This window comes from Lolium rigidum, chromosome 3 (assembly GCF_022539505.1).
Source record: "Lolium rigidum isolate FL_2022 chromosome 3, APGP_CSIRO_Lrig_0.1, whole genome shotgun sequence".
Taxonomy (NCBI): Eukaryota; Viridiplantae; Streptophyta; class Magnoliopsida; order Poales; family Poaceae; genus Lolium; species Lolium rigidum.
The window spans coordinates 370,022,489-370,033,485 of NC_061510.1; the positions used below are offsets into that span (position 1 = coordinate 370,022,489).

Genomic DNA, 10,997 nt, shown 5'->3' on the forward strand with positions numbered 1-10,997 from the left:
CAAAGTCTGTTGTAAGAACGGCCATTTCACTTTATCATAAGCCTTTTCAAAGTCAATCTTAAATAGAACCATATCCATCTTCTTATTATGTAACTCATGAATCGTTTCATGAAGAATGACCACCCCCTCTAAGATATTCCTTCCCTATATAAAGGCTGATTGTGTGGGTTTTATAACTCGTGGGCAATCCCCGTTATACGATTTGTACCTGCCTTCGTAAATATTTTAAAACAGATATTCAGTAAATAAATTGGTCTATATTGTTGTGAATTTGTAAAGAGGCCCAATTAAGTTTATGTATTACGCTTTCTAAATTAGAGTGCAGATTTCTAAAGTTAGAATGTGTATATTTGTCGTACGAGTGTGTCAACATCTCATATTAACATGTGTGTACCAAATGTTATTGTTCTCACCACATAGACAAAATGTAATAAACAAAAAACCATAGAAAATCGGACAAGGAAAAGGAGAACCCGAGAAGAACTTAAAACCCACGTGAAATCGACTCGTCGTAAAAAATGATACCGAACGTGTAGGTAAAGATCATCAAAACAAGAGAAAAATATTCCAAACCTTGATTCCTCTCGAGTCTCTAGGAAAAGGAACATGTTCGAGGAAGTAGCAAGGGATCGCCCCGACACCCATAGAGACTAACCCCAGTTCTTTTGAGTTATTTCTTTACTATCTTATTTTGTTTTATGTTGCCATTACACAATATTACTCCATAATCGCACGCCTCGTTTCGAATGATGTTGATGCTACACACTGTAGTCTGGAATCCTCTTATTCCTTTGTATGGAACAATCTCTAGATTGTTATTCTTCTAAAGAGCATGGAGAAGCCTATTTCTAAAGTGGAGGAGAAGACCATGTTTGCTGTTATTTCCAACCCAAGTGATTTTTTAAAGATGTGAGGGAATCTATGTCATGTGCTACGAAGGCCTCTCGAATTTGCTCTAGGGTAGAAGCTTTGAACGTAGACCCGGATACAAATCTTTCACTCACTGAAAAGTGAAAACCTGTGACTATATCGTCCTGAAGACGGATGCGACGGGAAGAAGTGGCATTTAGAAGTGTTGCTGACTTTACATTTAGGTTTCGGCATAACAAAGCTTTTTGAACAATTATCCCCCCACTCCGCCGCCGCTTATTAACCTTCTTCGAATATGCCGTGATTCCTACAACACGCTCGGTTATCAAAAGAGACAGAGTAGATGGCCTTCCTCGAAATATCTGCCGTTGTTGTTGTTTCTTTGTCATTGGTGGCATGGAGGTTTTAATTCAGGCAATGTCATGAGTTGTGTCCGCTGATACTACCACAACAGAGTTTGCTACTTTTTTTCTTCTTCTTTGAGCCGCCGGTTACACTTGAAATTGTCATGTCGAATGTGTGCCATGAATTGTTTTCATATTTCTTATAACTTTTATTGCGTGTTTTCGACATGGGGTGCAACCATTGCTAGAATAAATTCTAGATGTACATGGTTTCTCGCAAGTGGTGGCTGGCTCGTTTATTCGGTTGATGGGTTGTCTTTGTTTTAGAGAAATTATTTAGTTGTCTTAGGTAAACCTCATTCTATTTATCTATTTGTAGAGAGGTAGTGCAAGTAGCTACCACCGCGGAAAACTTCCACACGACCTGATTTTGTTCTGGTGATGTCAACACGATGAGATGACAACTGAAAAGAAGGTGGACACACGGTACTTTGCCCGTAAGCAAAACCACCCTCCACGGCACGCGCACCTTCCCTCAAATAGCGACGACGAGGCCCCCTCTTCCTCTACAGCGAACCAATTTCTCTTCTTCCTCCATCCACTTTCCCCTCAACCTCTCCCCTAGATTCCACCCCAAAATTTTCCGATCTCCCGATGCGCAACTCCGGCGCCACCGCCGCCTCGGCCCCTCCGGCCGGCATGTACGGCTCCTACACCGCCCCACCCGCCTCCTCCGGCGGCTACGCCAAGATCCCCACCTACCCAACCCCGCCCTCCTCCTACCCCAACCCAACCCACGTCCCGCCCGCATCGCCCTCGCCCTCCGCCCCGGCCCCGATTCAGGACCCGACGGCGCCGCCCTCCTCGCTCGCCAAGGCCGCCGAGCTCGTCACCCGGTTCCGGGAGCAGGGGTACGCCCTGGTGGCCGCGCGCCGGCCCTGGGGCGAGGTCTTCCGCACCCCGGCCTTCTCCAGGCCGCCCAACCTCGGGGAGGCGGTGGCGCGGATGCGCCGCAACGCGGCCTACTTCCGCTCCAACTACGCTCTCGCCATCCTCGCCGCCGTCGCCGCCTCGCTGCTCTGGCACCCGGGCACGCTCTTCGCGCTCCTCGCGCTCTGCGCCGCCTGGTTCTTCCTCTACTTCGCGCGCCCCTCCGAGCCGGGCCAGCCGCTGCGGATCCTCGGCACCGAGTTCGACGACGGCACCGTCCTCGCGGCCCTCTCCGGCGTCACCGTCGTCGCGCTGCTCTTCACCGACGTCGGCTGGAACATCGTCGGCTCCGTCATGGTCGGGGTCGCCCTCGTCGCAGCCCACGCCGCGCTCAGGTCCACCGACGACCTCTTCTTGACCGAGCAGGAGGCTGCGGGTAACGGGATCATGGCCGCCGGCATCAGTGCTGCTGGACCCATCTTGCCCACCTACGTCCGCATTGCTTGATTCTGTGCAGCTTTGGCGTGGTGTGATGCCGCCCAAGATTTGGTACTACCATATCTTTTCAGCGTTCTTGGTGTTCTTGCTTGCAACTGCCGGTCCATTATCTGTTACATAGCACTTCCGTTGGCATGTAAAAAATTCTAGATTGGTTTGTGATTATTTTTAGACTCATTGTAATGTGTGCGATCATACTATGAACATATGCTGCTCTTTCTATGTTGAGTTGGCAATGGGCACTGTCACGTTTTTCATTTGTATAAAACTGGTATGTTGGTAATAGTCATTGCCATCCTATTCGTTGATGTTTTTGTTTGTCAATTTGGTAACTCTACACCCAGATGCATGAATCTAGTAGTACCACTTTACGGCTTGATTGAAATATATATAATGTCAAGTTTCTAGGATTTATGTCTTCACAATCCTTTGTAATTTCTCCTAGCATGCCAACCCAACCATCTGTTTCTCTACATGGTAATGCAAAAGATGCCATCAACACTGCTTCTGCCCTGTCTCACAGATCACATCAGTTAAATGCACACAGGTGGTTTCCTTTTCTTTGCATTTTTCTGTAGTCTCACCGGAATGTTGAAATCATCTTTGTTTCTTGGTTCCCTGGAAATCATCTTCTTGAGAAGATCTGCAATGATAAGATGCAATCATACTATGAACATATAGGAGTACTGTTTTCTCTCAATTGAGTTGGTATCTGGTACCGTGAATCCGTGATGTGTTTCATACATAAAACTCTTATTATCTTGATAAGAGCCATGCCATCTGATTCTTTACTTCGATGACCTGTAATTGATGTTTTTATGCAGTTTGCTTTGTGAATTTTGTAACTCGTTACACCAAGACATATGAATTAGTATTATCTCTTTGTGCTGATTGAGACATATCATGTATAGCCTGAAGCCAGGATACAGGTCTCCACAATCGATCATTTGTAATGCTTCTACCATGCCAATTCATCCACCTATTCCTCTACATGTTACAGTGCCATGTTAGGTTGCAGACTATGCTATCAACACCTCATTTATCCAGTTGTACAGATTGCTTTAGTTGATTGCATATAGCTGTTACCTTTTCATTTGCATTTTTTTTGTATCGGCCATGACCCATAATGATGTTGGCTCACTGGAAAGTGGAAATCATCTTCGTTTCATGGTTCACTGGATTTTATATTCTTGCGAAGATCTGCAATGATGATGTTCATTGAATCGAAAGTAAAAACGGTGAGATTTGTTCAGAATAGGGGTACTTCAGCACACACACCACACACACATTACTTTCCTGTAAGATCTGGAGAAGAGGAAAGTCATATCAGTCCGCTCATCGTTTTGCTCCCTTTTCCTACTAACTGGTGCGAAGGCAGAGGATCCTCAGTTCACCATGATATCTGTGAGCTTTTTGCTGATTGGCATCAGATCAAAGGTGATTGAAAGATTGTTTGATTTTTACTCGATTCACGTTTCAAACACAAGCATATACGGAGTATGATTTGTATTCTGGGCGTGACTTGCGTTCTGCATTTGGTGTATAAGGTGTATATCTGTGATTCACGAGGAAGCAGGGTGGTTCCGTGGTTGGTTACTTGCTTGTTGCTTCCAGTTTATTTCCGCCACATGAAGTTTCCTTTGTGCAGCTATCTCCTTTTGGACGCTGCAAGTAACCCAAGACCAGATACAGTATTTTTATATATATAAACACAAGTTTCTTACTTTAGCTAAGAGCGGAACTGCATTGCATACGCACATTTGCTTAGTTCCTTGTGCTAATTAAATAGGGAGAGAAAAGGAGCATCTGTCGACGTCGTTCAGAACAAAGCTAAGCTTTCTTGGATTATGACATGACTGCAAGGCTACAGCTACACAGGCAGAAACTTCGTGTGACAGATGAAATTTTGTACAGCTTCTTTTTTCATGAAGAAACATACGAGGTTCGAGCTGAACACAAGCAATTTGTTTGTATGAAAACCAGTTTATCGCGTTTGTTCGTACAATGCAATCAGCAGAGGATTATTGCTGGAGTTTGGGTTCTTTCATGCCTAATAGTTGTCTTACTATGACCATTTAGGAGCATCTCCACCGGCGTCCCTCATAATGTGTCTGAACCTCTCCAAAGATTGTTCAGCGGATGCCCAAGGGCGGCCCCAATCGACTGGCTCTATTCATTTTGGCACATTTTCTTGGCATTTGACTATTTTTTTCTAATATCAGTTATTTTGTTGCTATTTACTAGTTTTACCTGGCAAATAAAAACGCAAATATAGGTAGGCATAATCAAAGCATCGGCCACCAAAATCATGGTTGACCTGACTACCAGGTTCGGCTGCCAAAACCTCACCAAGTCCGGGCATCACAAAACATATGACACATACATGGAAACCAATCTTGGCCCTCTAAGATTCGTCCACAAGATGCTCAAACCAAAGCCTTGGTCTTCAAGTCCATGTTGCTAGTGTCGGTTGTCAAGATCGTTGCAATATTTACGCCCAAATCCAGTTTGATCATCTCAGTTTCAACCTTTTTACGCGTCAAGCCTAAAGCATGTTCATGACATGTGTATGTATTTAAGAAACAAAATTTGTAATTTTTAAAACAAAAGTATTTTTTTTTTTAGAAAAACCTGAAGCACTGTTGCTGGGATGCACCAAGTCCGTGTTCGATCCATGTCTCGTTTGTTAATTTGTTGGTGAAAGATAATATCTTGAAAGAATCTATCCAAAGATATCTTGCACGCATCCTAGTTATGTTTTTTTTTTTTAAATAATATCTTGAAACAATCCATCCAAAGATATCGGCCGGCTGTCGACCGACCGAGTCATAGATTCGTAAAATTTTGAAAACATGTGTTATTTGTAAAGTTGATCAAAAAAATGTATTATTTTTTAAAAAAACGCTCCTGGTTATTAGGGCATGTACAACGGGTGACGTTAGCTTTCGCTTCCGGTTGCCACATTGAATTTTTTGATTAATTGGAAAAGAGAGAATGAACAAAAAGAAGGTTGTCTTCCGATTATGTTCACCATTGTACCATGTATCTTCCCTTATCAACATAATTTTCTAACAGAATTTAATCAATTTTCAACAATTGTTAGAGATAATAATAAAAGATAATACATTGTTTCACTTATATTTATTATCTTTTTTAGATGATGTGAACTTCTAGGAGAAGACGTGTCTTCTCTAGCACTGTGCATCCCCTTATGCTCTGCTAGCATTATCACACCGACACACTAGCAGCTAGAAAGTGTCTAAATGGAAGGTATTTATTTAATCAATGGAGTAATAAGATTTTCTGCTGCACAAAACACTCCCGATACATATTGGGGAATGATCCAGTGTACCACACTTCAAAGTTCAAATGCTACTTTGATATCACTCTTCAAAATTCAAATTTACAAGTATCTAAAAAATATTAAAAAAATGTTGAGCATTCATAAGAAGTGTATTTATAATCTCTAGAGTTCTCGGAACAAAATCCTAAATAAATATAGAAAAAGGAAAAAAAATACATGTTGATATTGAAAAGTGTCATTTGCACTTTTGTCTTCTTGTGATGCTATTCAAATTAGATTTTTTTTCTTAGAGTATTTCGAATTTGGTTCTGATTTTTTTGGGATTGTGAACACACTTCTTGTGAGCACTCACATATTTCTATTGAAATTTTCAGACACTTAAAAATTAAAATTTTAAAAAATAATATCATGGTAGCATTTGAAGTATGTGATCGCTAGATATTTGTCAACACCCGGATTTTTAAGTCCAGATGTCTATTATGCCGTACATCGCAATCCCAGGAATATTGTTTTTGCGAGACATAATAGATTGATATCACAACACATCATTTATTACAACACATAATCTTCTTACAACAAAGGATCACATGATTCAGTCTTAATACAACATAGTGTTATCACCAGATTTTGGCCAAATCAGGAGATGGGCCGTAAGTGAAGATGGGCTTGGAGGATACACGCGTGGAGCATCTTTGAAGCGGCCTTGCACGAAGAGTTTGGGCTTAATTGCCCATGTATCTGTAATATAGTAGATCGCATCTTAGTTTAGAATTAAAAGATAGAGTTTAACTCGTGCACGGTTAGGTGCACGCCCGAATTAGAAAGTCCCTTGGACTATAAATATGTATCTAGGGTTATCGGAAAAGGAGGACAATCACGTTCACAACAAACACAAATCAGGCGCATCGCCACCCCTTCTTTCGAGGGTTTCTCCCGGGTAAGCATCATGCTGCCTAGATAGCATCTTGCGATCTAGGCAGCACACGTTTATTCGTTTACCTTGTGCTGCTCGTGCTGAAGCGTTGTTGATGACGAGTAGCACTACTTATCGTAGATGTTTTGGGGCTTGCATAGATGCTTTTCTTACGCATATCTGCTTAGCTGTGCCGTCCCTCGATATCTAGCTGCCCTTACACCTATCCGGGTGTAAGGGCAGCGTCTTGCTTGTTCGTTGTTTAGTAGATCCGATCCGTTATAGTTGCTCCTTGATTCTTCAAGGATTGGTTTAATATCCGTATGGTTAGGCCTTGCAAACGGGTTGAACGATTCGGTAGTGCGTTAGGTATGGTTTGTTAGTCCTAAGAGGGATGTTCCGGGAATTAACTTAATGTTGGTTTTTAGGCCTCTTTTAGGTTAGTTTTCCATTATCTTCCGTGTCTATTAGGCTCAACTACGCGTAGGATGTTCCGATCATACGGTGAAAACCCTAAACTGTCGTAGATTGGTTTAGCTTTATACCGATCAGCGAGAGCCCCATGTCGGCGTTAACCCGACGTGAACCATGGGGCGATCGGCTTTGTGAGCCGATCCACAGGGCAACCTGAGAGCCGATCGGGCTCGTATTTAATGTTTACGTGTCTGCCATGCAGGAAACTAATCGAAGCAATCCAACACCTTCCTGGCCAGGTATAGGTCAGGTGGCACGCCTTTGCAACCGCTAGGACGTGTGCCGGAACATTTGCGGGACGACGTCGAGGGACCAGGGCCCCCTGCAGCCTTGGAAGCCTCCCGGCTCTTCGTGTTGCTTAACCACTGCTCGCCGGTGGGTTTTGGCAGGCAACACATTCTGGCACGCCCGGTGGGACAATCTTCTGCAACAACCACGTCAACATCCGAGATGGCGGAAGAACCGGTCAAGTATGAAGATCTGCCTCCTGAGCATAAGAAGAAATATGATGATCTCAAGGCCATCTTGGAAGCCGATCTCATCGGCGCTTTTGAGAAAACCCGTTCGCACGGGATCAAGTTCAAAGGGTTCCAACCCGAAGGCGCGCTAGAGGGACTAGATCTATCTCTCCCTTCGGACGAACGTACCAGAGCCCTGCGACAGGAGATTAACTATGCCGTTGCTCACTCTCTTCATCGGCATTCTGAGAGCCTGGTGAATACTCTGGAGCGTGTCGCGCTCAATGTGGTGCAAGAAATCATGAAGCACAAGTACTCTCCGTCAGGACCTGCTCTAGGAACTCATCAAGGAGAGATGCCGCTCTATACTAGGCCACCACTGCCGTACACGATGGCAGCTCCACAGCAACAAGGTTCACCGGCATACGTCGTCTACAAGGTTGGAGGTGATCCTGGCGATTACCAATTCCTGTATGAGCCGCCCAAGGAGATTCCACATGGATACGTGTGCACATACGTGCCAGACTGCAACAACTGGATGACCCAGGTTACAGCAGGAAGGACTGCCACGGCAGGAGGGATCGCCGGAATAGGAGTAGTTGCTGGAGCAGGAAGCAGTTCTGGAGCAGATGCTGAGAAACAGGCGTGGCTAGCTAAATATGCCACCGGTACAAGTCATGAACGCTCAACTTCTGCAGCTCCTACGGTGGATGAGATCACCGCAATCATGAGAGATCAGTTCGGCATCCTGCCGAAGAAGAGAATGATCGGCTATTCCAAGCCGTATCCCAATGACTATGACCTAATCCCACTACCGCCTAAGTATCGGCTCCCTGACTTCACAAAATTCAGTGGATCAGAAGGAACCAGCTCAATCGAGCACGTGAGCCGATATTTGGCACAGTTGGGCATGGTCTCAGCTTCAGACGAGCTGCGTGTGAGGTTCTTCTCAGAATCTCTCACGGGTCCGGCCTTTGGATGGTACACCTCGTTGCCACCAGATTCGGTTCGGACGTGGAAGCAGCTGGAGGAACAATTCCATGTACAATACCATTCAGAAGCTACGAGGCCGGCATTGCCGATCTGACCCGAGGTTCGGCGGAGGCGAGGAGAGACGGTATCCGAGTACATCCGGAGGTTCGGGACCGTCGGGAACCGATGTTATTCGGTTCGCCTATCCGAGAAGGAAGCGGTCGAGCCGGCGATAGCAGAGATTGTCGGCGCCGCTCAAAGATGTGACCTTCCAAGCTGACTACAATTCATTGGCGCATATGGTTCAGAAATTGACATCGTATGAACAGCGCCACCCAGAATTGTACCAGGACAAGTTCAAGCGCGTCGCCCTGATCGAGATGGAAGAAGATGAAGATTCTGTAGGAGATCAGGAAGTCGCTGTAGCTGAATGGACTCGGGGGGCAAAGCCCGTGTCCTGCAAGTGGGTGAAACAACCAGGGCCTGCAAAAGGGTTTGACTTTGATTTGAGCAAAACAGAGCAAATTTTTGATTTGCTGCTGAAGGAGAAACAGCTGAAGTTACCCGAAGGCCACAAAATCCCCACGTTACAAGAGATGAACGGCAGGCCATACTGCAAATGGCATCACACGTTCACCCATGCCACCAACGACTGCAAAGTCTTGCGCGGACAGATTCAAATGGCGATAGAACAAGGCCGATTACTCTTCGGTCAGTTTGCCATGAGAGTTGACATGCAGCCGTTTCCGGACGTCAACATGGTGGATCTCAGCCACTGCATAAGACGCGAGCCAGGTTTCTCTTTTGGTATCAATATGGCACGGCTTGCAGATCGCCATGGCAAGGATAAGCCCGAGAGCAGTCGCTCCCGTGGCAAAGATAAAGAGGAGGCCGATCCACGCGACCGGCCCCAGCATGATGACAGACGGTATTTGACTGAGGAAGAGGTGATAAGCGTGCGGTATCAACGACCACTTTCCGCGCACCTCCTCAACAAATATGAACAGCAATACGACCGACGTCGGCGCTACGACGTAGACGAGGACAGATATCATCGGTCCGATGCAGACAACAGGAAATACCGTCGATACGAAGGGTATGAGCGTCACGCCAGAGGGAGGTCAAGAGAGCAAGAGGACATGGATAGGCATTGGAACTGTCCTTTCTTCAAACACTGCTGGGACTCGAGGAATGAGCCGATTGCCTACAATCGAGAACTGCCCAGAATGTAAACAGAAGAGGAAGGGAACAAATGAAGTTTTAGTGTTCAAGCGTCTAGGACCTCTCCCACCTCAGAACAAACGAGCTGAGTCATCTCAAGATGAGGACTTCGAGGAGTCAGAAGAAGAAGATAGATATCACCGACCAAGGTGGTGTCCTGATGGACTCAGCCACTCCCAAAAGCGCAGAGTGCAACAGCTACGAAACTTGGAGGAAGCCGAGGCGCAGTACCTGTATACGTTGAGGAAAGCACGGCCCGATCTGGCCGTGAAAATTCAGCAAACACTGTAGACAGAGGCTCGCCCACCAAAGAAAGTGTGGCGACCCAAGCAGACAAAAGCCGATGCAGGGACATCGGCTGATACAAACATGGTGTTCGTTCTCCCGTCAGAGTTTTGTGCTCCAAGAGATGAGGAAGTATCGGTGGCACGGTTTGATTGCGGGCCACGACCGGTTATCTTTGAGAAGCCACGAGAAAGGAGCTACGGGCATCCGAAAGCCCTATACCCGAAGGGTTATATCAATGGGCAGCCTATCAGGCAAGATGCTTGGTTGACACGGGAGCGAGCGATCAACATAATGCCGTACTCCACGTTACGACGTTTGGGACGTTCCACTGAAGATCTGATCAAGACCAACGTCACGCTAAGCGATTTCAACGGCCAACCGTCAGAAGCCAAGGGTGTTCTGAACGTGGACTTAACTGTCGGCTGAAAGACCATCCCTACGTCCTTCTTCATCGTCGACAGCAAGAGCACTTATGCTGTCCTGCTAGGAAGGGATTGGATCCATGCTAACTGCTGCATCCCATCTACAATGCATCAGTGCATCATACAATGGGATGGAGATGAAGTGGAGGTTGTTCATGCAGATGATTCGATCGATATCTCTTTGGCTGCCATGAACATCTGGGAAGCAAATGATCAAGAGCCGCTCTCTGGAATCAATCTGGATGACTGTGAGCGCATCGAAGCTACAAAAAATGGGGTGAGGCTGGTCTTATCCACTGGCCT

At 45.8% G+C, this 10,997-nt stretch overlaps 1 protein-coding gene across 1 annotated transcript; it reads left to right on the plus strand.

Moving 5' to 3' along the window:
* The first annotated feature begins 1,856 nt into the window (after positions 1 to 1,856).
* On the plus strand, positions 1,857 to 2,950 carry LOC124700518 (PRA1 family protein B6-like). Its single transcript, XM_047232637.1, has one exon. The coding sequence runs from the start codon at positions 1,869 to 1,871 to the stop codon at positions 2,649 to 2,651; it is 783 nt and encodes a 260-aa protein (XP_047088593.1). The 5' UTR covers positions 1,857 to 1,868; the 3' UTR covers positions 2,652 to 2,950.
* Positions 2,951 to 10,997: the final 8,047 nt, after the last annotated feature.